This window comes from Astyanax mexicanus, chromosome 4, assembly GCF_023375975.1.
Source record: "Astyanax mexicanus isolate ESR-SI-001 chromosome 4, AstMex3_surface, whole genome shotgun sequence".
Lineage (NCBI taxonomy): Eukaryota > Metazoa > Chordata > Actinopteri > Characiformes > Acestrorhamphidae > Astyanax > Astyanax mexicanus.
In genome coordinates this window covers 8766682-8794678 of record NC_064411.1, presented here as the reverse complement: position 1 = coordinate 8794678, position 27997 = coordinate 8766682, and the positions used below count along the sequence as shown (strand labels likewise).

At 37.2% G+C, this 27997-nt stretch overlaps 3 protein-coding genes across 4 annotated transcripts in view; 1 reads left to right on the top strand and 2 right to left on the bottom strand.

Moving 5' to 3' along the window:
• Window positions 1–27997, bottom strand: part of LOC125801498 (zinc finger protein 239-like) — a 154288-nt gene that overhangs the window by 37691 nt on the left and 88600 nt on the right. The gene's annotated exons all lie outside the window — the stretch shown is intronic.
• Window positions 5–13055, top strand: LOC125801254 (uncharacterized). Its single transcript, XM_049477682.1, has 2 exons — window positions 5–1114; window positions 10761–13055. Exons 1-2 carry the CDS (start codon window positions 290–292, stop codon window positions 11094–11096), a joined length of 1161 nt encoding a protein of 386 aa, XP_049333639.1. The 5' UTR covers window positions 5–289; the 3' UTR covers window positions 11097–13055.
• On the bottom strand, window positions 13059–27928 carry LOC125801660 (uncharacterized). The gene is made up of 10 exons (XM_049478451.1): window positions 27601–27928; window positions 26354–26432; window positions 18977–19766; window positions 18821–18874; window positions 18679–18732; window positions 18535–18579; window positions 17858–17914; window positions 17664–17747; window positions 15811–15894; window positions 13059–13525 (listed from the first exon to the last, which is right to left on the bottom strand). Exons 2-10 carry the CDS (start codon window positions 26429–26431, stop codon window positions 13059–13061), a joined length of 1713 nt encoding a protein of 570 aa, XP_049334408.1. The 5' UTR covers window position 26432; window positions 27601–27928.

Here is a 27997-nt window from a genome sequence, read left to right as displayed (position 1 = left end):
AAATAATTAAATCGTGCTCACGATTTGCTATTCGTGCTCACGTTTTCTTTAAATCGTGCTCACGTTTTGCTATTCGTGCTCACGTTTTCTTTAAATCGTGCTCACGATTTGCTATTCGTGCTCACGTTTTCTCTAAATCGTGCTCACGTTTTGCTATTCGTGCTCACGTTTTATTTTAATTCGAGCAAACGGTTTGAATGCACATTTTGAAAAAAAAACTTTCCAGACATGCTTTCCTCCTGCACACAAGACGGCTAACTGACCCCTGAATGTGGTCTGTTTTGTTATAATGGACAGAGATTCGCTTATTCGATTTTATTTTGACTTGAATATGCCTTATGATGACATTGTATCTTCGCTTGCACAGCAAGGCATCTCAATCAGCAAACGGCAGCTGAAGCGGTTTCTTCGGGTCAGTGATCTCTATCGACGGCGGTATGACAATATAGAAGAGGTCATTGATTTTATAATTGATCAACTGCAAGGTTCTGGTAGAATGCATGGGTACCGGTGGATGTACACTAAGTGTGTCAGAAGAGGCATACGGGTCAGGAAAGAAGATGTGAGGATTCTTTTGGCTCTTCTCGACCCCGTAAGCTCTCAAGCTCGCCAAAGACGTCGTCTTAGTCGAAGACTGTATTTCTCTGAGGGTCCTAATTTCATATGGCATGTTGATTCATACGACAAACTCAAACCATATGGGATATGCATTAATGGATGTATCGATGGATTCTCTCGAAGGATTATTTGGTTGAAGGCATCCTATACCAACAGCAACTCCAAAGTTATTGGAGGATTTTTTGTGGAGGCAATAGAGCGTTTTGGAGGTTGCCCGCGGCTTGTACGCGCGGATATGGGCACAGAGAACGTGACAATAAAGGATATCCAGATGTATCTGCGGCGAAACAATGAGGATGACAGAGCTGGTAATGCAAGCTACATCACAGGAACAAGCACAGCAAACCAACGAATTGAGAGCTGGTGGGGACAGATGCGGAAGGCGGGCGTAGAGCACTGGATCCAACTGTTCGGGGAACTTAAGGATGAAGGACTGTTCAGCGGGGATTTCTTGGACAAAGCTCTGGTGCAGTTTTGCTTTATGGCAATAATTCAGGTAAGATATTGGATTAAGCCACATTCCGTGTAAAACGTATTTTATGGTAAAGAGTTGTAATGTAAATTTCATGATTCTTTTAGGATATTATGACATCTGTTCTGCACTACGAACATTAGTAATGTACATGCCCAGATAGAAAGTCTCAGGCCACATGGGCAAATACTGATTTGCAAAGACAGATCATTGGTTTAACATCCAAGCTGTTAACATTCAGATTCTTGTTTTTTTTAGTACTGCTTCAGATGTTTATATACTACAGCTAAGGAAATATGATAAAATAAAAAATCACTTAAAAAAATCAAACACCAATAGGCTTAGAACAATTTAAAAACAAAAATAGGCACAACATGGCATAAGGGTATTTTACAAAAAGCTGTAAAACTGTGATGTTTTATATATAACATATAAATCAAATTTGAAGCACCCGCAACACAACCAAAAGTATATGCTTAGATGTATGAAAACTCCTGAAAATCAGATTAAATAAGCTACGTTTTTCAGATATTATTATTATTATTATTATTATTATTATTATTATTATTATTATTAAATGTTTGCCACCTATATTTTTGTTCCTATTTGAATTTCATTAATGAAATGGTTCCACAATTAAAACCTAAATGCCAGTGGTCAATACAATGTTCAATTGTGTGTGTGTGTGTAAAATAAGAAAAGAACGAAATTAATAATAAAAAAAACAAATAACACAATATTATGATACTAATATAATACTTATAATAAGCATGATGATAACGATAATAGTATTATTATTACTAGCGCATAGGCTTAATTGGACATAATGACCTGACTGGGATTTGTAAAATAGGCCAGACAGCGCATTTATTTTATGTATTTTATCTAATTATAAATTATTTTAGTCTATTTCATTTATTAAAGAAGAGTACATTAATAAACGAAATAAAAAACGTAATATATAATAATAATTAAAATATAAAATAAATAAAAATAATACATCTTCTTTAGTAGAAAAAATAAAACATTTAATTATTTCCACGAACAATTGAAATAAGTCAACATTTTTATTATTTTTAGATTAAAATAAAAACGGCATGCCTAAAAGTTACTAAACAATTATGCAGCATAACCCAGCCAGGCCCGGAGTGGCTAATCGGGAGATTCGGGAGGATTCCCGATGGGCCGGCTCATGTCAATCTCGAGTTTTGGCCGGTTGGACGGAAAAAATAATTTTAACACTTATCTGTCCCTTATCTAATCTTATTCTTGCATTCATTTCCATTCAACTACGAATGCATTCTCTATTCATCTGACAGCACAGCCCCTACTTCGCAGTAGATTAGATGGGTTCAACCATCTGAGGGAATTCTCCCCAACCAAATGTTTGAGTTGGTTGTGCCCACTAGTGGTCTTTTCAGGAGCGATAAAATTAAATATAGCAACATAATAGCACGAAGCGTCAGTCGGCTGTGATGGAGGGTAAAAAGAGGCCAGATATGTAAATAATCTTGAATTGTCAGCTATTGCGCAACGTTTGCAGTGTCGACTTAGCGTAGTTTATTTTAGCCCAATACACATCATCAAATCTGGCCGCCGGCGGGCCAGAAATATGTCATAATTAATACCTGGCTGTGTTTATGAATAATTATAGACACCCAATATGCTATTTTTAAGCTTAGAATCTCTACTTTTCAGTTATCTAGCCTATTTACCTCTATATCTTTTCAGAAAATAAACATTTATGGCGAAATATGCCTTGTTTATTAGAATTATGATTATTAATTTCCATATTTACATTTTTTGTACGTATAATTTTTGATCCAATGCGGACATATACATCATTCGATCCGCCTAAACCTCCGGATTACGGAACAATATACGGAACTTTTTACTGTAGGATGTACGGTTCCTGAATTAGAGCCGAAAATGTGCTTATACTTTTAACCGCAGCTTTTTGATCCGCCGGGGTTCACTTCAGGACACGCGCTCACACACCCAGCCCCCACCCCGTGCTCACCTCACACTCCAGCCTCAAACTCCGCTCCACAAACAAGCAGATCCACCAAAACAGTCTCTAGGAATCCTCATTTATATCCAAACAGTGCTTGAAGAAATTTGAGCCATAAAAAATCTATATCTATTTTAATCGGCTGTAATACAACTTTTATACCCGTTTATACAGCTACCCGTATATAATTTACATGGACGAAAAGCTTAAAGTCAGGTCTTATCAAATATGTGTCGACCGACTCTGTCGGCCAATCAGGTGGCGAGTTCTGCACGGGGAGAATAGGGGCTTGTTACTTTATCTGATTGAAATTTGAATGAAACATGTTTAATTGAAGGGTGTTCTCTTAGCTTACCAAAATATACTTGAACTTGTATGCAGTAAAAATGCATTGTATGCAATTCATTTATTCAAATTCCTCTACCCAGCTAAAATAATATCTTATTTTCGGCAGCTTGTATTTCTCATTAAATATTAATCAAATTCAGCTGTACACAAATGAATAACACATCTGTGACAAACCTGTGTATTTGCTCCACAAATAAATTGACCGGAGTCAAGCTATCCGCGCTTCGGAAATTCCCAGTCAAGTCATCCGCGCTTTAAATTTAGATGCGCCTATACTCGCGATATTACGGTAAACAGAAGCGCAGGCGGAGAGCACGCTGAAAAACACAGAGAAGGGGGAGACCGACACGTTTCAGTCGGTTATATTAATTTAGACATACATTAAGCCCAAGAACGAGAAGAAACGGATTAAAATAACTCACCTCACTGCAGATTTTGTGCAGTACATTATCTATGTGACATAGTACCATAGCAATCCCATCATTTTTTGAGAGAGAGAGTTTTATATTAAAATTATTTTTTTCAATCCATGCTTCAAATTAAATTTCTCATGAGTTTCCCAAAATGTCTAAACAGATCCATTACCTTGTAAAAGAGTCCATCTAGGCTATAACTGCTGCAAGTGTGGGCAAATTGCACTGTATTGTTTATTTTATATTATTTAAATGATTTATTATTCATGCTTAAAATTAAATTTCTCAAGATTTTCCCATAATGCCAAAACACTTCCACTACCATTTGAAAGAGTCTGTCTTAGGCTATGACTTCTGCAAGTTTGGGCAAATTTCACTTTATTTTTTATTTTATATTATTTTTAATGTATATTATTCATATTCAAATTAAAATTTCTCATGATTTTACCATAATGCCAAAACAGGTCCATGACTATTTGAAAGAGTCCAACCTAGGCTATCACCTCTGCAAGTTTGGGAAAAATTCACTGTACTGTTTATTTTATATTAATTTTAATGTATATTATTCATATTTAAAATTAAAATTTCTCATGATTTCCCATAATGCCAAAACCGTTCCACAACCATTTGAAAGAGTCTGTATTGTTTATTTTATATTAATTTTTTTTTTTTTTTTCATACTTAAAATAAAATTTCTCAAGATTTTCCCATAATGCCAAAACAGGTCCACTACCGTTTGAAAGAGTAGGTCCTAGGCTATCACCTCTGCAAGTTTGGGCAAATTTTACTGTATTGTTTATTTTTAATACTTGCTAGTATTAGATGTAAATTCATTCTCCAATAAGCCATCACAAGGCATCACTGTGAGGCAATCCTATCAGTTCCTCAGGCTATCAGAACTGCATATTTCTGAAGGTTTCACTATAGATAGCCCCTTGCACTTGAGGTATTAGATTTAAAAATTGGTTTTAAACTCACACCCCCTGTTTCTAGCACAGGTGTCTTTAACAGGTGATTTCTAGACTATACTGTTTAGAAATATGCTGAGCAGTCTAATGGTGGAACAGTTCAGTGAACCCAAAATGAAATATCATTTGGTTAGAGGATTGACCCAGGCCACAGGATTCAAGGGGAAATACTGGCTACCTCACAAGACCACAAGGAAAAGGAGAACTTAGGCAAACTTTGCTGTACTTTTAGTTTTATTTTATTTTTTTGGCATTATGTTAAAATGTTATTTTAAGCATGAATTTAAAAAAATTACATAAAATAAACAGAACAGTGAAATATACCCAAACGTGCAGAGGTGATAGCCTAGGACAGACTCTTTCAAACGGTAGTGGACGTGTTTTGGCATTATGGGAAAATCTTGAGAAATTTTATTTTATGCATGAATAATAAATCATTTAAATAATATAAAATAAACAATACAGTGCAATTTGCCCACACTTGCAGCAGTTATAGCCTAGATGGACTCTTTTACAAGGTAATGGATCTGTTTAGACATTTTGGGAAACTCATGAGAAATTTAATTTGAAGCAATGATTGAAAAAAAATAATTTTAATATAAAACTCTCTCTCTCAAAAAATGATGGGATTGCTATGGTACTATGTCACATAGATAATGTACTGCACAAAATCTGCAGTGAGGTGAGTTATTTTAATCCGTTATCTTCTCGTTCTTGGGCTTAATGTATGTCTAAATTAATATAACCGACTGAAACGTGTCGGTCTCCCCCTTCTCTGTGTTTTTCAGCGTGCTCTCCGCCTGCGCTTCTGTTTACCGTAATATCGCGAGTATAGGCGCATCTAAATTTAAAGCGCGGATGACTTGACTGGGAATTTCCGAAGCGCGGATAGCTTGACTCCGGTATAAATTGCGCTGTGCTACTCACCCGCTTGATGTGGATATTGGAGGTCTGATGGACCCAAAAAGATCATAAACTATTATTACAAACCCGAACACGATTTTAACACCACATTTGGTAGTAAGAAGTCTGATAAAATTGGCCCAAGTTCGAGCTGGGCATGGACCAGGATCACGCAGAGAAACTAAACTCCACAATAATTCCAGCTCATGCATGTGCAGATCCCCATTATCTTATAAGAGGAGTTAATTTGTAAAAACGAAACAGCAGGTCAGTTTCCTCTGCTAGACACGACCATTTAACTGCGCTGCGGAAGCGCACCTGGCGCAACATCTGTCAAAATGACCCACATTTTCTATGGACCTTCATGTATGGCTGAGAGTTTTTATGATATATCTTAGCAATAAATTAATTCAGTCATTAATTATCCAAGGTATGCCTCAATTAACTTGTTTTTAATCACAGTACATCCTTATTTTATTTTTTCCTTTCTTAATTTTTGAATAAAAGCCATTCACTATACCCCTCTAATGCACACAAATCAAAATGACCCGCATTCATTTTATTAATTTAAAGAATAAAGTCCTTAAACAAAACAAATAGTAACGTGTTATATAGTACAACAGTTTATATACAACTGATTTTGTAAACAACAGTAGATTCTGATTTTTATACAGAGATTGTGTAAATAATAATAATTAGGGCTGGAACCGAATATTCGGGTATTCGGATATTCGCTTTGAGTAGGTATTCGTTTTTAATTTTGGTATTCTGATATTTGTTTTTTTCCTTTTCTTAGCTCCACCTCCCGCTAAGTCCAAGTCAAGTCTCAAGTTTCTTCTGGCGAAATAAAAGTCAAAGTATTACTCCGTGAGGCAGATAAGGGCCTGCTCTTTAAAATAATGGAAAATTAATAACAAAATAAATAATAAAAATAAATATGAAAATGGAAAATAACTAACCAAAAGCCCAATAAAATGTAATCAAACGAATTTCAAAAGATCAAAAACGAAAAACTCAGCAGAAGAGTAGAACAATAACATAATTAGGGGTGGGAATCTCCAAGCACTTTACGATTCCATTCGATTACGATTCAAAGGTCTGCGATGCCATTATAAAAACAATTATTGATGCATCTTGGTAATACATTCTCTGTAGCAATACAGAATGAATTAACTTCAATTTTATTTCCATTTGAAAACATTCCATTTTATTTTATATTTATATTAAATCAAATGGCAAGGAGAGCACACATTCCAGAGAACCGAACAAAGAAATAAAAACTAAAAAAGTACACCTGTAGCGCCTCTGCCAGCAGCTAATAAAAAAATGTTTGTAAAATATGTATCTAAATTAACATCTGCAGACAGGAGAGTCAAAATGCTGGGTCACTTCTTATTGCTGCATTAGACAAGATATACTCTGTGGAGGGCTTTGCTTCCAGGGTTTTTACAACATACTACAATGTTAAAGCTAAACAATAATTAAAGCATCTATAAAAAATGCAAAATAGACCACAGTGACATCAGGTCAGTGTGTGGCAATGCAAATGTAGCTACTACTGCAAGTTCTTATGAAACAACATACGATTCTGTGGCAATAGAATTTCCCGCGGTGCACGCCGGTCCGGCGAGCGACTGAAGCTAGGCTAATCCGCCGTGACCTCCCCGCGGCGCAGGGCGGCCCAGCCAGCGACTGAAGCGCGGCTGCTCCACCCCGGCGCACTCCGGCCTGACCACTCAGTGCGCCGCGGTGGAGCAGTCGCTTGCCGGGCCGGCGTGCGCCGCGGTGGAGCACGCCGGCGCACGCCGGGCCAACGAGCAATGTTCTCAGATAACGTTTAGAAAATCGATTTTTGTCATTTGTGAATCGATTCAGAATCGTTCATGTTTCGCAAGAATCGAAAATTTCCCGCACCCCTAAACATAATATTACAATATTATTGCGTCTGGACAAGTAAGCAAAGCTATGCGCTTTTTCAAATTTTGTTCTGCTGAACAGAAAGAGTTCTGCATACTAGAGTTTAGATTATCTGCCTGAAATGGAGCCTGAGCCCAAACCTGAACATGAGCCTGAACCCAAGCCCGAACTCGAGCCTGAGCCCGAGCTTGAACGCCAGCCTGACTGACCCCCTGCATGAACTCGGACCGGCCGGACTGGCCGAGAAACTGATCCTGTCGGGTCAGAAAATGGTCTTTGTTTTAACGTAACAAATCACTGTGATTTTTGTGATGTTTCACCAGTTACAGCTCAGCAGCACGTTTAAAGCTCAATGCATGAATTAATTGGTGTGCTGAGCACGGCGCGTGCTCGCAGAGGGGAGGGGGGGGGGGGTTTAGGGGGATTTGGCGCATCTGTCAAGCAAGCTAATGGACAGTTTTGGGGGCAGAGATGAATAAGTACAGTAGGTACATCTCAGATTTATAGTTTAATGCTCCACTAAATTAGTGGCTTTAAAATGGGCTGCGGCTGGGGATGGTTGGGCAGACGTGCATGATCCAGTCAGTTCTGGCAGGATTTTTTCTGCCTACAGGCTGCATTTGACGAACATCTAGCAGCTCCTCAGTCAGACAACAGTGTCAGCATATAAATCGCATGTGCTTTCCTACAGGACAAACCATTCAAAAGTGCAGATGAACTCATTATAAAACACACAGTGTCTGTCTGGCTTAAAATACTTAGGTACAGCTTTTAAATTAATAAATCAACATTCATTAAAAAGATCAGTGAGAAGTTATGTATGCTAAATGACAAATAATTTAGCTAGAAGCTCATAAGCTAATAACATTTAATAATAACAGAAAAATAGATATGACATTGGAAAATAACCAACTAAAGTGAGCTCAAAATGCTATGAGAAATATAATCTAACAAATTCAAAAATATAAATTCTAAATATTGAACTGCAGGCAGTAAAAAAAAAAAAGAATACTACAAAAAAAACGCAAAGAAAATAACCGATAGAACATAACGAACAGAAAAAATAAATATGGAATTGGAAAATAACCAACTAATCTAAGCTCAAAATGCTAAAAGTAATAAAATCTAACGAATTTCAAAATATAAAATCGAAATATTGCACTGCAGCAGTACAAAAGCCTAAGTGCTTAAACAAACTGAATTAAGTGGGCCTTGAGTTGCATTTTGTTTGTATTTTAATCAGTCTTTTTAAAAACGAATATTGGAATATTGGCTGCCAATCAGTGCCGAATATCCGGAGCTCAGCCCTAATAATAATAATAATAATAATAATAATAATAATAATAATAATAATAAAAAGTTTTTATAAAAAGAACATTCCTGCATCACAAAATGGATTTTATGAGCTACGTAAATAATAAACACCATTGCACTTAGCTAAGTACAGTTCTTATGACTAATTTATTTTTTGTTATAGTTAGCTAACTAATACAGAGCAGTCAACAGCTAGCTTATAATTAAAATAATTACTTTTAACATTTTATTAAAGATGCTTCATTTAAACTCTGCCTATGGTGTCTGCATTTGGGTCTACCCGCTTAACCACCCTGTAAACCACCCTGTGTGTGTGTGTGTGTGTGTGTGTGTGCGTGCGTGTGACAAAATAATAAACAATTATAATAAATAAAGTTTCAAAAACTGAATAGGTGTTAACTGTCATCAGATTTTTTATAAAGTTATGTTGAAACAATTGAAAGCAATACTGAGTTAGCTGTGTGACGAGTAATTTAGGAATACATTGGATACTGAATAACTGTGTCATGGTGTGCACAGAATACAGACACTCGCAGATGCAGTAAAACGGGTTGTTTATTAATAAACAGGTTAGAAAAAAGGGTAGTCCTACAAACAGGGTTAGAGCACCGGTAAACAGAAGCAACGTAGGAATAACTAGTGATGGGTCTGACGACCCTGAAACCTCGACACATGCGCCGAGCTGTCAAGGCGAAACCCCGTGTCGGTGCGCGTATCAAGTTAAGGAAAACCACGTGACCGATACACTCCCTGTATCGTTTGGTAGCGATGGGTCTGACGACACTGAAACTTCAGCGCATGCACCGAGCAAACAAGGCGAACCCCTGTGTCAGACCGCGTATCATTTTAAGGAAAACCACGTGACCGATGCATTTCTTCGCGCAGTTGCTTGCAATGACTTTCTTAGTCCAGCAGATGTCGCCATTAAGTGATACAGCAACACAGTTTCAACACAGTGTCGATACAGTTTGGGAAATGTGCCATACACCCAATGAGGCTTCATCTGCCCATCACTAGGAATAACCATACCAGGAGTGAGAGACAGTCCAGAGTTCAAACAGGAGCAAGCCAACATCAGAGGTAATCCAAAATCGAAAAACAGTCCAGGTCATACACAGAAAAATCCACAATCAGAGATAATCCAAAAATCGGCGTCGAGAAAAAAAAAAACAAGGTCATACACGAAAGTAACAGAGACAAGCGATAAGTAACGCTTAGTAATGAGGAAGATCTAACAATACCCGGCACAGGAGTGTATGAGAGGTGTCCTTAAATAGTGCCTGACTTAATATTCTGGGCTTCCTGGTTGGAGCAGGTGAGGTGACATGTGACTAGGTGTGTGTGTGTCAGCGGGTGGTGGGTTCTGGGTAATGTAGTTGTTAGACTGAGAACCTCTGTCAGAGCTGGGTGCGTGAGAAACAGAGGAGTTAACAGCACCAGATGTGACAAACTGAATAAATTTATTGCTAAGATATATTATTGAAACACTCAAGGGAATGGCAAGTGAGACAAGTTTAAGCAAATTAGTCTGGAATAGATTTCTGTGAATTTATGTAAACAGAATCCAGAGTGAAAGGTGGTCTGTGCTATTGAATATGTACATGCCCAGCAGAATCAGACATTAATTAGTGCAGAAAAATAAATATCACAAATCAATATTTAACTTTAGCCTGGTTATTGTTACTCAGATCTCAAAGTTCCTTGGTTTTGAAACCTCCTTAAGCAATTGATATGTATTCGGAAAGGGTGTTTAATGTTTAAACCATTCACCATCACTTTCTGAACTGTCTTTACAGGAAGAGCTCGACCAGATTTCTGATGTTTGGAATGCCCACCGTATTCGACCTTCCAGAAACACAAATGTACCAAGTGGGATTCCTAATGTCATGCACCTTGCACCACATCTGTGGAATACTGAAGACCTTCTTGTTCCAGTTTGTGAAGATGAACTGGTCACTTGCAAAGAATGTTGCCAGTTTTTGACCTCAGTTACATGTGATGGAGACGTGTTTGACCTGTGTTCCTTATTTTTAGAGGACTCAAGATTAGCTTTTCCAGTCACGGAATCACAAGCACTGGACTTGTATTTGTCTTTGAAGGACTGGGTACATGCCCAATTACAAGATCCATAACTTCCATATCGTGTTAGTAAAGATCAGTAGATCCTATAACATCCCTACGTAGTGTATATAGGGAGAGACTAGAACACTGACAAGAAACACTTCTGTCATGGTTTTAACTGCTAAAAAATATAAAGAAGTACCATGAGACTATAAATACACAGTGTCAATGTTTTTTGTTAACATTTTGTAACAATTTTTATTTGAGACAAATGATGTCAGTTGACATACAAAGGTACAATACAGATGCAATGAACAATGCAATGAACAATGTTTCACTGAACACAACAAGGTACAACAATTTAAATGTTCTTAGAGAAAACAGACTTAGTATGAATCTCTGGATGTGCAACACTGCAGAGACAAAAATGTCTAAATAAAAAGGTATACCATTCGACTGTAATTTTATAAAATCTTTATTCTCAGTGTATTCTTACTTTTCAACAATACATCAGCTTTCACTATAAACTAAAATCAAAATGTACTGATACAATATGAACTTCATCTTAAAAGGGACACTATGAAGGATTTTCTTGATTATTCATATATTTCTTTTAAGAAGTAAATTTACAACTTCTAAATCTCTGCTCTGCTCCATTGAGGTGTAATACGCAGAATATTATCCATCTCAAAAATTATGAATAATCAAGAAAATCCTACATAGTGTCCCTTTACAAAGAATACACATTAGGCATAAAACAGCCACATAAAATATCTTTGCATAAACAGTATGCATAAACATAAAAAAAAAAAAATAAATAAAACCTGAGATTATTCTGGTGTGGCTTTGCCACCTATCAATACTTTGCATGGATAAAGCATGCCTTAATACCAACAATGTAGATTTTAACCACATTTACTTTGAACAACATTTTAATTACAAAACCTGTTTAATTTAATTGTGTCATTGTGAGGAACTAAGAAAGCAGTCAATTTCCTAAAGATTTTACATACTCTGTGATCAGTGTATTAGAAACTCTTACTTCGTACCTATGGTCCCCAGCCATTTTATAGGTTTTATAGATGGATTTTAATCTTTTACAATTGGTTCATGTAATAATTAGAGGAATGTGGAGGGTAGAGGGTCTTGCAAGACCAGGGTTGAGAATTTGTACACTAGAGCAGTGGTCATGAACTCCACCTGCTCTGCAAACATTTTTTTTTACCTCCTCCTCCAAAGCTGCATCCAATTCCATTAACACGACCAATACGTGAGTAGGGACACCAATAAAATATGCAGGGCAGAGGGGATTATTTACAAATCGCAAGGCTACAGAGTGATTCAATATGGTAAACCATATGGGTACAATTTCTAGGACCATTTGTGGGAATCTGTAACCCGGCACTTTGTGATTAATCCTGGTCCTGGGAAACCCTCTGCCCTACACATTTTATTGGTGGTGTTGTGTATCTACATGGAACCTGATCTAAACAATGTCCATAACCCACACAGAGCTTGAGAGTATGCTATTAAAATCACTGCGAAGGTCAGGATAATTTTGGTATCCTATTGGCAACTTTAATATCTTGGCACATGTGTGCGACTGTGGTCTTCTTTGGAAGTCGGATGTCTCAATAAACTCCACAGTAATCGGCCCATCAATCAAATTGGAACCAGTACAAAAACGGAGGAATAGTTGAAGTGTATGCAAATCAAGTTCACTTATGTATCTCTTTAGATATCGGGCTACTAATGATTGGGATGCATTCATTTCTTCTGGGAAGAAAAGGAGATCCTTCACTGCCTTTCCTGTTGGAATTTTCTTCTTTAGGATACCGTCCAGAGCATCTGGTGGAACATCATTTGCTAGCTCTTCTACAATTGGACGCCAACACTCAATAATGTACATTGGTGCCTGTATAAGGGCCTTGTGTCCCATTTGTGATAGCAGTGGGACCAAATTTTCTTTGGTAGGAACCTGGTGACACTCATGGGCCTCAAGGGCATCTAACAAAGCATCATTTTCGACAGACTCAAAGTTTTAAAGCATTGAGAAGGATCTCTCTTTCTTGTGCAGAGACATACTGCAAAAATGCATCCTTTAGGCTACTTGCACTTGTGCCATACAGAACTACTTCTAGGAATGGAGCGGCCAGTTGTACAGGGAAGTAGCGTGCTTGAAACCATCCTACTACAAAAATTCTGCCAATTGCCTGCCACTCGTCACACTGATAGTCATGCCTAATAAGGGGAACTTTCACATCCATGCCCAAAGTGCATCTCTCATAAAATTCTGTCCAAAATTCTGTTAAGCAATCCCTTAAAACACCACTTCCTTCCCCTTCTTCAAGTTTTCCATTTGGAAGACGCATCTTAATGGAGACCTTGGAGTGTAGAATGGCTGGATTTTTGAAAGCATTAATCAGGTCAAGGAGACAATGTCCTCGACGAATGATTAGGGTTTCAGCTGCAGGTTCAGGATAATCAGGTACCAGTTGTTCTGAGTAAAGAAAAGACAAGGCTGGGTTTGACTAAATTTTACACACAGAGGCACTATAGGGTTAACCCATGATGTGTTTACAATGTACTTGTATACATGTTTCTTCCACAGAATGTCTTTTTGTTCTTGTGTTTAAATTATCCTTTAATGGTCACTTGCTTTAATTTAAAAGAATGGACAACTGTCCCTGCTTCATTCTTTTTATAAATATTTTGTGACCATGTTTCCTATTACCCAAACAATCTACTTTTATCATACTTTATTGTGGTCTATCCACTGTATATATACTCTGTTGAAATGGATAGTTCTGCTACTTTTCAGATTTTAACATCACAAGTAACAAAGCAGAGATGGGTTTCCCAAATCACTCATAATACTTCATAACATTTCATAACCTTGTACTTAAGAACATTCTTAACATTACAAGTGTTTGCTGAAACCCTAACATAGTCCTTCATCTCATTAGTGATTTAAGAGCTCTCTAGGCACATATGCAACTTACTAAGGATTACTTAAACGATACAGGTTGCTGCCTTTTCGTTTCACATAAAAACATACTGTTTCTATTAATGGCATCTTTATATATTCAACTGTTTTTCATCCAGGCTTAAACATTAGAATGATAGAATCAATCTGACCATACTAAAAATACACTGAAAAAAGATAAAGGGAACACTTAAGCAACACAGTATAACTCCAAGTAAATCAAACTCCTGTGAAATCAAACTGTCCGCATAGCAAGCTACACAAATGTGCATGTATCTGCACAAACAGTTAGAAACCAACTCCATGAGGGTGGACGTGCACAGATGGAGGTTATGCTCACAACCCAACACTGTGCAGGGCGATTGGCATTTTCCAGAGAACACCAGGATTGACAAATATGCAATTGGCGGCCTGTGCTCTTCACAGATGAGAGCAGGTTCACACTGAGCACATGACAGACGTGACAGAGTTGGGAGACGCCGTGGAGAGCGGTCTGCTGCCTGCAACATCCTTCAGCATGACCGGTTTGGCAGTGGGTCAGTAATGGTGTGGGGTGGCATTTCTTTGGAGGGCCGCACAGCCCTCTATGTGATCTCCAGAGGTATCCTGATGAGATCATCAGACCCATTGTGAGACCATATGCTGGTGCAGTGGGTCCTGGGTTCCTCCTAATGCAGGACAATGCTAGACCTCATGTGGCTGAAGTGTGTCAGTGTGGCCCCGCCCGTTCCCTAGACCTGAATCCAATCCAGCACATCTGGGACATCATGTCTCGTTACATCCAACAACGTAGCACTGCACCACAGACTGTCCAGGAGTTGGCAGATGCTTTAGTCCAGGTCAGGAGATCATCCGCCGCCTCATCAGGAGCATGCCCAGGCATTTTAGGGAAATTGGATCAGCCTGTAGTGTGTTTTTCCACTTTTATTTTGTGTGTGACTCCAAATCCAGGCCTTTATTTGTTAATAAATATGATTTCCATAGATGATTTTTGTGTGATTTTGTTGTCAGCACATTCAACTTTGTACAGAACAAAGTATTCAATGAGAATATTTCATTCATTCAGATCTAGGATGTGTTATTTAAGTGTTCCCTTTTTTTTGAGCAGTGTATTTAGTTTTGACATAGTAACCCATTCATGTCAACTGATCATCAATATTTGCGTTTGCATCATGGTGAAAATGTTCTGGAATGGACTCAAAACCATGAGCATGGTAGTGTGGGAATAGTGGACCTGACTACCCAGGGCCCGAGTAGGGGGCACATGAAAATCCAGATTTTTTTCCCGCTCACGTTCCTTGTGTATGTTCATGGATAGGGGCCCACGGACATTGACAGTAATCTAGACAGAAGCGGAGTTATTTATACAGAAATAAATCCTCTTTCCCCATGCTGGACTATGGTGATGTTATCTATAAAAATGCCCAGTTCCCTCAAATTACTGGACCCAGCACATCACTCTGCCCTTACTGCCATTACTGGGAACCCATATAGAACTCACCATTGAAAGCTGTAGGTAAAAAGATATGCTTTATAGACTTGAAATGCAACATAATTTCAAGAGCTTTTTTCTTCTGTTTTTAGTATCAGTAATTTAAATATCTGCTACTTATTTTAACTATTTATTTGCAACGTGTATGTAAATAGTTGGCTTTGTTTTTAAAGTAAAAAGGGTATTGTGAAATGCTTGTAATTTTATGAATGTTCTTGAGCAGGCTACTGTCGCAAACATTTCGGAATGTGGTGGAAGCCCTTAAAGTATCATTTTCATACAAGACAAAAAAGTTCACAGTACTCACCTGGCGTATGTAGCAGCTCAGTCATTGTAAGTTCTGGAGTTCCAAGAACATGAACAGGATGCAGCACTGTAGTGTCCAAAGCAGCTAGATAATGCAAAAAAAAAAGGTCTCAATAACCATATTTCTCAGTGCAATTTGACAATACCCTTCATGTACCCCTCCACCATTACAAGATAAAAACTAAGGCTGTCAGTTAACCAGATTAATTTAAATGAATTAATAACAGAAAAATAAATACGCTACAAAATAATGCTGATTATTGGCCTTTCTTGATGCCCTTTGACCCAGCGCATCCTTAACCATTCTGGACACTATGTTGTGACAGAGGCACAATGTAAAAGGGCTCCACAGGGGGCAATACTCACCCCTTTTTCTGACATCATTTCATCATTCAGTACAATTCAGAAATACCTCAATTTAATATTTTACTGCAATTGGAAGAAACTGTTAATAAATAACTTATTTGGAGTTATAATTGTGATTTAAAGATGTCTGGAATAAAAAGATGTGGAATTATAAGTGCATGCCTGTTATTCATTCATAAATTTACTTCTCTGATAAAAAATATTTTTAATTGTGCAATTTAAAATTCTTTTACAGCAAAATGTGATATGTGAATAATTTAAACTAGTAAATTACTGAGTATGTGATTAAGTCAATTATTTTTCTAATTGCCTGACAGAACTAATACAAAAAAAAATAATGAAACAGCTTTAAATGAGAGTCTTTACAGTTGTTAAATGTGTCATACTGCCACCATCAAAACTAAAATTTAAACTCCTGAAGAAAACTGATTTTCTATTAATTAAATTGCTGTACCTGCATAGTGCACATAGTAACAAATATCTAGTAACAATATCTAATAGCAACCAAAATGGGCACAGCTTCTGTCATCATGTATGTACCAGTGGTGTGCAGTGAGGCCCTTCTAACCCTTCAGAGAAGGGGTGACAAAAAGTGCATGTAAATAATGACATATTTTTTTTCAGGAAGTATATAATATAATTATTGTAAGTGTAAGCATTTATTTGATAAATTAACTAAAATAAAAAACAGCAAATAATTCAAAGCATTAGTTTTTCAGTTGCTACAGGACTCTTATCTGACTGACTGATTGGTACTGACCAATCAAAAATGCTTTTAAAAATGGCTTCTGCTCAGGTGCCTGTGTGGACCCTTCTCCTGATTTTGAGAAGGGTGTAGTAAAAGTCATAGGACAATCTAACCAATCAGATTCATGATTTTCACTCAGGGGGCCATGGCTGTCTAACCCCTTCTCTGTGCTTGGATGAAGGGGTTACGCTATGTACATTAATTAGTCATAAAGGGCATGCTGGAATAATTAAATATTTAGCTAACTATCATGGAAATGAGATAGATATTGTGTCATATTATATTAAAAAGCATTTTTAAAGGCTGCACTTTAACGTGAAAATAAGTAATAGGCTGCCTGACTGGTGAGTTTTATGTGTACTTAATGTTTTGGTTGCTCTGGCGTCCTGTAGGCATACAAATGAGTGATATTTGTTGAACGCCTGTACTTGTACAAAAATTAAGCATTGATTGCAGGGTCTATTGTATACTTTTGTGGTTTGTAGCTGTATTTGAGGGCTGTTTATGTGAATTAAGTTCATATAACTCAGTCAAGACAGAGAATATGTAGTTATTGTAGTATTCATTAATGGTTGGGGGGGATGGGGGGCGTGGGCAGGGCAGGGCAGGGCGGGTGGTTACAGAAGGGGTACCCACTATATTCACTGCACGCCACAGGTATGTACCATCCTGCACACTGGTAGCAGCCACATTGCTTCCAATTTTGCACAGCAATATTAATGTACAGCTAATGTATTCACCTTGCACCAATGGCTCCTGGATCCTAATGACATCTGGTATTGCAGACACATGAACTAGATTCATCACTGTGGTGTTTGAAGCATCTAGATAATACAGTCCAATACAAATAGATTCCAATAACCAACACAGCTTGCATTGCTGCAAGGGTGTCATTGTGTCATACAGTAGAATATTAACACTCAATCATTTTTACCTTGCAGTTGTGGCTCCTGAATCATTGTGACTTCTGACATTGCAGGAACATGGTCACCTACGAAAATATGTATTATAGAATACATAGAAGTCCAACATGTGTGTGAATAGCACATCTATTATAAAATAAAATACAGACAAAAAGGTAGTCTGCATTTAAGCTTTTTGAAAAACACTTCAAAAGAAACAATTACAGGGAATGGGCTATAATTACCTGTAAATCCTACCAATTAATCAATGCTTTCTTATCAAGGAAACAAGGTATAAACAGAAAAATCTCTTCCCCATTGAGCATAGATGTTTTATTTTGAGCACCATTTAAAGGATATTAAATCCCTTGTGCAAAAAACAGTTGTGACCAAATATAAATGTTCACTACTAATACAAAGTAATGTTTAATAGATTAATCTGCTTCTGCTAAATGGCAAAATAATAATTTTAATTCCTTAAGTATGTAAAAAATGAATAATTGTCATAGATAAAAGTATACTTGAGAAGAAAGCTTATAAAAGTGAAGATTTTAGTCTACATGAATGTTTTTCCCAACAGAATTTCGCAGTTTGTTATGGGCAACAGCCAAGAAATTTTTCTGTAAATATCTGCAAATTTGCAATATTGCACTGACGAACATAAAAATTTAATGTGGAGACATTCTGATGAATCACAAGGTGTACTAACCTGGCTGGTTCACTTCAAGTTCTGGCATTATAGGAACAGGGTCCACTATTAAAAGAGAGATAATACAATTCTAGTACCAAAATTAAAATAATGTTTTAAAAAAAGTTTCAAAATAGTTTTCAAATAGTCCACAGTTGTACTCACCTGGCATCTGTGACTGGAAGACTTCAAGTTCTAGTATAACAGGAACAGTGGCCACTATGATAAAGATACAAAAAAAATAATAAATACTAGCGCCAAAACTGAAGTACATCAAAAAATAATAATGGTTCACAGCTGTACTCACTTGGCATCTGTGGTTGGTTTATTTCATGGCCTTGTATTACAGGAACAGGACCCTCTGTGAGTAGATAATGATATATGATATCAGATATATGTTTGATGAGCACCAAGATATGTGCATTTACAGACATTTAACATGACCAATAACAACTGTACTCACCTGACGTCTGTGACAGGATTATCTGGAGTTCTGGGACTGTAGGAGGCTCAACTGGAGTTTCACATGGTATGGTGTCATCTAATGATACACCATCATTCTCGCCTGCTCCAAAAATTACTTCCAGATCAAGATCTTCCTCACATCCATCACCAATTTGTTGTTCATCTTCACTGCCTGTAAGGTCAACGGTTGGCTGGGAATGTTGGTCTTCTGGGTCTTCAGTGGGTGTATCTCTCCTTACTTTTGTACAGAGATACAGTCTCAGCAGCCTTACTCCACTTTTCTCATATAACTGAATGACAGTATCTGAGCTGTTGACCTCAATTTGAGATGATTGTATTTCTGTGATGAAGGAAGCCAGCTTTTTCTTCTTGGACACCCCATTCGGGAAAAACAAACTCTCAGCACGTTCTCTAATTTCTTCCACAGTTGTCCCTTTGTCTACTGTGAGCTGTCTTGTCCCACCACCATTTATTGATTTTACTTGCTTGTATCTTTGATCTTTTGCATCAAAATCCATCCATCCAACTTCTATTCGTCTTTGCTGCTTTTGTGCACTTTTATTACCCGTCCAGAGATTTCTTTTTTTGCTGGATGGAGTGCCAGTGTCTTCATCTCTTGGGGACAGTCTACGTCGCAACCGTGCTAAAATAGACTCCTTTCTGAGTTTGGGGTCAACTGACGTGTCTGTTTGTCGACAGAATGCAACAACAGACACTCTGTCTCCAGCTTTTGGAAAGTATTTTGCAAGGTCTTTGTCAGCCATCAAAGGGATTACAGACGTATCGATCTACAGGAGAAAAAAAAACACACACACACAACAATATACCTCTTAGACCTTGACCACAGTAGTAAAATATACTCTGGACAACCAATAAAGTGACATTCAAACAGCCTGTCTAAGGCCCAGTCCCATTTCTCCCCTTTGCCCTACCCCTCAAGTTTTGCACGTTCACCCCAATGGGTAGGGTGTTCCAATTCTTGTTAGGCTCAAGGGGTAGGGTGAAGTGTAAGGGATATATAGCCCGACAAAAAGAGATTTTTCTGAGGTACACTTCAAAGAGCTAGGAGAAATTGGCAAGTGTTACTTAGGATAACTGTTATATTACCATAATCTAATGCAGGGGTATTTAATTAGAATTCAGTGCCTTCCAGTTTTCCAAAAAATTTTGTCAGGCCGAAGTCTGGACCGTTGTCATTTTTAACTTGTGTTATGATTCAGAGCTATATCCTGTATACTGAAGAAGCCTAGTACTTATGTCAGTGTTTTATGTCATCAACAAATCAAATAAAAAATTATATTTAGTATATTTTAACAATATTTATTGTTTTAAATAGGCCTGTCACCAGTGTTTGGAATAACGGCGTTATAAGTAACGGCGTTAGGTAACGACGTCATTTTGTCAGTAACGGGATAAAATAATTAATTACTTTTCCTGTCGTTACAACGTCGTTACCGTTACTGGTGATTAAAAGCGGTGCGTTACTATATATTGATATACTAACAGTAATCGGAGCGGAACCCTGCACAGGCTAGTGAGGAGTAACAGGTGTTACACCAAGAACTGTGACCTTTAGAGATCTGTGACTCCAGGTGTAAACAGGTAACAGTTCTCGGTGTAACACCTGTTTAACTTAACCTCTTAATACACCCTGGCCCGCCGGCGTTACTACAGGACACCCCTCACACACAAACAGAGCATATCAGCGCGTACCTCAGAGTCCGGGCTTCAGAACCCCTCCAAACATCAGAACATCCATCAGTCCAGTCTCCAGTAATCCTCATTATATACGAAAAAATATTATAACGTTAAACTTTAACGGTTTATTTTAGGAGTTTCGCTTTGTTCTACAGCGATAAACTGCTTCAGCCGGAGAAAAAAAAATTGGTCTGGGCTCGGCCAATCAGGTGGCGAGTTATGCGGGACAGAGGTGGTAGCCAATCAGAGCCAATGTTTTTACACGTGTGCCGAAGCACACCAGTGACACTCCACACAAACGGAGAAGAGACAGAAATGCCGAATCAGGAGTAAGATAATTTAATTTAATAGATGTAAAGCACTTTATATAGTGTAACTGTTTACTTTTGCTTTATTTTTTTTTTTTATACAAAATTTTGTTTTTTTTAAGGATTTTATTTTGCTCTGCTCTGATGTGCAATAAATATAAAAAGTTATGTACAAACACTTTTCTGATCTACTCATTTCAACTGACTGTGAAAACTGTTTTTTTTTTTTTAAATCCTTATTCTTTTTTTTAACAGTAACGCAAATAGTTACTTTCCCTGGTAACGAGTTACTTTTATTATAGAGTAATTCAGTTACTAAATCAGTTACTTTTTTTAACAAGTAGTGAGAAACTATAACTAATTACTTTTTTTAAGTAACGTTCCCAACACTGCCTGTCACAATAATTACATTATCGACTTATCATACAATAAATGGAAATACCCTCAATAATTTAACTTATCGAGTCTATTACTGTAAATCTGGATGTCAACTTTGATTAAAAATGCTATATTTATTCTATTTTATTTTAATTATATTAGATTAATGCCTGCCTGTCATGATAATTACATGAATGATAAATCATACAATTTAAGGAGAAATGTTTGCTGAACTTGGCCAAAATATCAGCTTTGTTTAAAAACAGCAGTTGTTTTTTTTAAATATATTATTACTGTTAGTATGTTTTATAAATATAGTACTTTAATTTCTTTTTCTGGTGCGCACCATCTGAATCAGCCTTTCTCGCTTTATTCTCCTGCAGCTTCTTACTGTGTACTAGTAGAGTGTGCTCCGCTCTCCCGCATCTGCACAGATCTGGGGTGCGTTTCCCGTACAACGACGGAGCCTAGCATTGAACTAACGTGGTACGATGCATCGTTCAACTAACCAACATCTGAAGTACGACCGTTTCCCGAAACCATCGTACTTTGTTAGTACAACAGAAGTCTGAACTATGTTGGCTTGAACGACAGTGGCCATAATTATTAATTGTAACATACAGTGTTACTTTTAAAAACCACACACATTTGCAATTACAATATTTTTTTACATTAAAAATGTATATACATCACCATACTGAGTGAGTCTTATTCATATTAGACCTGAGACTTGTTTTACTCAGTGGCTCAGCAGAGTAAGCACTTGCGACGGTGCAGCGGCCGGTGTTCCTAGCATTGAACTAACGTGGCACGATGCATCGTTAAACTAACTAAGATCTGAAGTACGAAACCATCGTACTTTGTTGGTACCACAGTCTGAACTATGTTGGTTTGAACCACCGTGGTCTTAACTAAGGTGTTAACAGACATGTTCGACCATACTTTCCCAGCAGGAAACAGGCAAAACTCACAATCTTTAAAATATTATGCCACAAATATGTTACTAATGTATCATTTAGGCTATTTATATTGTAATTATGCCCACAACATAAACGGACAACAATACAATTAATAAAATAACAATGAACTGCAAGTAAAATCTACACAATAATTATATATTAATTATTATTTGTAACAGACAGTGTTACTTAAAAAAACATACACATATTTGCTATTGCAATTTTTTTTAAATAAAATATACACATCACCATTCTGAATGAGTTTTATTAATATGAGACCTGAGAAATGTGTGTTACTCAGTGGTTCAGCAGAGCACCTACGACGGTGGAGCGGGCGGTGTTCTGTCGAATTGTGCAACCCATCGAGATGTGCTACTCAACACATTTTTTATTTATTTATTATTTTTTTATGGTAATTCTGTTCTTCTTGGGTGCATTAAACAACCAAAAACCCCTTGCCATTATTTGTCTCAGTATTAGAACTGCGTAAATGACAGCTGATAATAATTAACGTAATAATAAGTGAGCAATGAAAATATATACGGGTTATAATCCCCCCTAATAACTCTAAACTGTCTCCTGATGTTTTGATTCAGGCTGTTCAAATATCCTACCGAAAGCATGTTTAAATATGGGGCTTTTTCTAGCAATTTTAAGTTTAAATATGCACAAGGGTAGCACGGTTTGACAGGGTAGTTCGAATCACAGTCGTGGCATACATATTTCTACTTAATTCCTGTGATATATATTATTTAACAAAGATATCATTTGTTTAGGTCTAGAGACTCACATGTTGTAATGGGTAAATGATACATTTTCTTTATTCACACTCTGCCTGGCCCTGTTACCTCCAGAGGAGTAATTAGCTAATTCAAAACACCTGCTTATTACATGTCTCTATATTTTTCACTTTTATTTTAAGACACATTTTACTTAGTTTTTTCTTGTTATGAATATATTATTAAAAGACACATTTTTGCCTACTGTATGGATACATTTGTTTCCTGGTTACAAACAATGTAAATATACCCTCAAAGGTCCTTAAGGTACAGGTGTTTACGTTAAAGCCATTTTAGAGTATCATCCCAGTGACAGTTTGGTACCCTTATTCAGAGAGTGCACATAGCACATTGCTTAAAAAAATACATAAAATTCATAAACGTTCACAGCACAAGTTATCTTTACTCAAGAGATGCCTGCTTGAATAATTGACATACATCTTTCCAAGACTGTACAATACATTTTAGCTAAAGAGCACTTCAATGCACTTTGTTCACTACACTGAATTCATGTTTGCCAAATAAAGCTAAATGTTAAAGACATACATTAAAAATGGGCTTTATCTTACATTTTCAAAATACATTTGAGTACTAAATTTGATTATTTTCCCTGGGCGCACATGGGTAAAAGTGAAGTGGCTCAATAAATGTAATAAACATAAACATTAAAAAAAATATTAGGTACACTTGACATCTTAAATCCTCGTGCAGCAATATTAATGTGATTTATCAGCATTTTGACTCCTACCGTCCATCGTCTGCTCTAATCACCAGGAACTAAACTCCTAACGACAGGTCTAGAGCTGTAGTTGGAACGACGCAGCTGAACCAGGATAGTTGCGAACATTCGCTGGAACTTGGGTCGCACTATGTAAATTACTAACGTGGTTACCTCCATAGTTCCAGTTAAGCTTTTGGGAAACACCTGCGTCGCAGCTGCATCGTCCAGACTATGTAAGTTGCTAACGTACTTAGCAACGCTTTTGGGAAACGGACCCCTGATTGGCTGAGGAGAGCGTTTGGTGATCTTACAACACACATGATTAGTATGTGAGTTTACTGCGCTGCAAAGCACGTAAACCGTAAAGACAATAAAAGTTCCGCCGCTTTAAATGAACACGGTCAGAATGAAATCCTTGTCTGTACTTTATCGGTTTGGGTCTGCATTGGACAACGTCTGGGTTCTGACCCGGGCCGCGGTCAACCTATTACTGACCTCTGAAAATGTGTAGCTTCAATGTTTATGGCCATTTTATTCAAAACCAGTGTTGGGAACCTTACTTTAAAAAAGTAATTAGTTATAGTTACTCACTACTTGTTAAAAAAAGTAACTGAGTTAGTAACTGAATTACTCTATAATAAAAGTAACTCGTTACCAGGGAAAGTAACTATTTGCGTTACAGTAAAAAAAAGTGAAAAAGCATTTTTACAGTCAGTTGAAATAAGTAGATCAGAAAGGTGTTTGTACATAACTTTTTTATATTTATTGCACATCAGAACAGAGCAGAATAAAATCCTTTAAAAAAAAAATTTTGTATTAAAAAATAAATAAAGCAAAAGTAAACAGTTACAGAGAGTGTCACTGGTGTGCTTCGGCACACGTGTAAAAACACTGATTGGCTACCACCTCTGTCCCGCATAACTCGCCACCTGATTGGCTGAGCCCAGACCTTTTTTTCTCTGGCTGAAGCCCATGTTTATCGTTCTAGAACAAAGCGAAACTCCTAAAATAAACCGTTAAAGTTTATAATATTTCTTTTCTAAAAGCACTGCTCGGATATGAGGATTACTGGAGACTGGACTGATGGATGTTGTGATGTTTGGAGGGGTTCTGAAGCCCGGACTCTGAGGTACGCGCTGATATACTCTGTTTGTGTGTGAGGGGTGTCCTGTAGTAACCCCAGGCGGATCAAAGAGCGTGTTCACAGACCGAACCGTCTAACGCACTCTTATTCAGGAACCGTACATCCGACAGTAAAACGGTTTGCAGCTCCGTAATCCTGAGAGTCAGCAGGCTGTCATTGATATATTGAGCCTATAATTATTCATAAACACAGCCAGATATTAATTATGATATTTTTCTGGCCCGCCAGCGGCCAGGGCGTGTTAAGAGGTTAAGTTAAACGGGTGTTACACCGAGAACTGTTACATGTTTAGACCTGGAGTCACAGATCTCTATAGGTCACAGTTCTTGGTGAAACACCTGTTACTCCTCACTAGCTTGGGCAGGGGTCCGCTCGGATTACTGTTAGTATATCAATATATAATAACTCACCGCTTTTAATCACAGTAACGTCAACGGCGTTGTAACGACAGGAAAAGTAATTAATTATTTTATCCCGTTACTGACAAAATGACGTCGTTACCTAACGCCGTTACTTATAACGCCGTTATTCCCAACACTGTTCATAACAAACATAAAGAAATCGCTAGTAGCACGTCTTGGTAGGTAGCTAGCTAGCTAAACATCCCATTTCACCTTATATAGTGCAACAAAAAAGCTTAGCTCCCCATCACAGACGAATTAAGGGTAGGACAATACTAATTTAACTGCTGCATTACCTGACCCTCCTTTTAAAGATATGCACTAAATTTAGGATATGAACTAAAGCCCTGTAGTTAGGTCACTAAACTCCACTGCTATCACATCAGCCCGGCAGGGTCGCCTACAGGTTCTTAACCCTCCTGTTTTGTTCTGGGTCAGATTGACCCAGAATATCTAGGAGTCTGAATATCTAGGAAAAGCAGTTAAAAGTATTTTCAGTATGAATCTTCTTCTGCTTGTCTTAATTAGTGTAATCAACATATAATATGGAAATGGTTAATCTCAAACATTTGAAACCACCCCCTGCAAAATTGCAGTGTTGTGTAAAACTATTGTGCTTTATATATTGGTCACTCAAAAGTAATAAAGTAGTGAAACATTAAAAAGTTTGAACATATATTTTTAAATGATAAATAAGTGAATATACAGAGGTAAGGAACACCATTGCACTAAATATTGATAGAATAATTAGTAATGGAGTTATTAATAAAACATTCACACTGCTTGTTAGGATTTTTTTTTTTTGTTTGTTTCTTTTGGATAATTGAACATGCACCGGGTTAAACTGAGCTGGGAACACCATTGCTGTTCCTGAGAAATTCACATAACAGGAGGGTTAAATAGTTGTCCCAATTCTTAGGGAGAGGGTTCCTTTGAAAAACAAAGGGGGTACAAAAGAGAAATGGTATTTACTTTGAAACTACTGACCTTTTCTTTCTCAAGTTGTTGTATGCATTCCTCTTCAATGTTTCTTTTTCTTAAGAAGCTCTTCAGTTCTTCATCCATTCTATAAACACAAGTAGACTGTTACTGCCAAAATAAAATATCCAATACATTACCATTGTTTACTGATACTGATATGGTTTCAGTAACTGTTTGCACACAACATTCATTGAAAGATTACAGGAAGCACACTTTTCTGCACATTTTGTAATTTTTTTTAAAGAAAGCTGGTATTGCCATACTTTTTTTTAGGTGTCAGCAAAAAACAGATTGTTCAACAAACAGTATTTTACAAATAATTTAAGAGAAGTGCAGTTTTATATGTTTGTGAATATCTGGAAGAAAAACGTTGGTAAAAAAAGAAAAAAAGCTGGTTAGAAGTCAGCAAGAAATGCTGACTTGATATGCTGTTGTCTACACTGTCTCACATAGATGGCAGTGTAGTTTTGAAGGTCTTTGTATACCTGTCCTAGTACTGCCAGTAATAGTTTTTAGCTGTGTTGTCATTAGCTGTTAGCATTTTCTACCAATAAAATGGAATGCTAAATTACTAAACTTCACATTGTTGCTTTCCTGCCTCAGGCTCCTTGTGTCCTTCTTTGAAATAAAAGCCTGCGTCCCAAAACATTTGCAATTAATAGGGGTGAAAACTTGTTTATTAAAACAATATAAAACATGAATATTTTCTATTCTGTATTTCAGATATATGAAAATAATTAACCCAAAATATGACATTTAATCGAATAAAGAAAGTTAATACTGTAAGATTTATGCCCGGCATGGTCAAGTATTATCAAATTTAAATAAAACATGCTGATGAAATGGGTAACCAGCTAGCTTGCCAGTATAGGGTATGTTTTTACCTGGCTGGCCAGCTTTTTAACTACATAGACCATCTAAACCAGTTAGCAAAAGTGGATAGTTAAGCGTCAAAATACAGAACTTACCTTGAAATTAGGGTTAACTTGAACGCTAACCGTCTTTGTGGACAAATAGGAATTATATATTCGCTAGCTAGCTAATGAAATTCACAATTGGAAGCATTTGGCTTCTGGCTAGCCACAAGTTTCTAGCAAACGCTACCTGATGTGGGGCTCGGCTCGGCTCGAGCTTGAACCTTCTCAAACCACGAGCGGACGCCAGTTGGTCACAAAACACTCAGCACAGCATAAACATAAAATATGAGCAGGCGTGCTTCAAAGCATTTGATAAAATAAACGTCTTTAACTTACTTTCATCATTGTATGTTGCCCGGTCTGGAGAGAACAACGCCTGTGTTGCGAATGAACTGGAAAAAAAAGGCTGGGGGAACTTTTTTATTTTTGCATGCTTTCAAATCGTGAGCACGAACTGAAAAATCGTTCACTCGAATTAAAGTAAATCGTGAGCACGATTTAAATAAAACGTGAGCACGAATAGCAAAACGTGAGCACGATTTAGAGAAAACGTGAGCACGAATAGCAAAACGTGAGCACGATTTAAAGAAAACGTGAGCACGAATAGCAAATCGTGAGCACGATTTAATTATTTTTTTTATCCACGGCCCCTCCGGGGCTCCGTAGTTATGACTATGTACACTGTAGATTCTCACTGAAGGCATCAAAACTATGAATGAACACATGTGGAGGT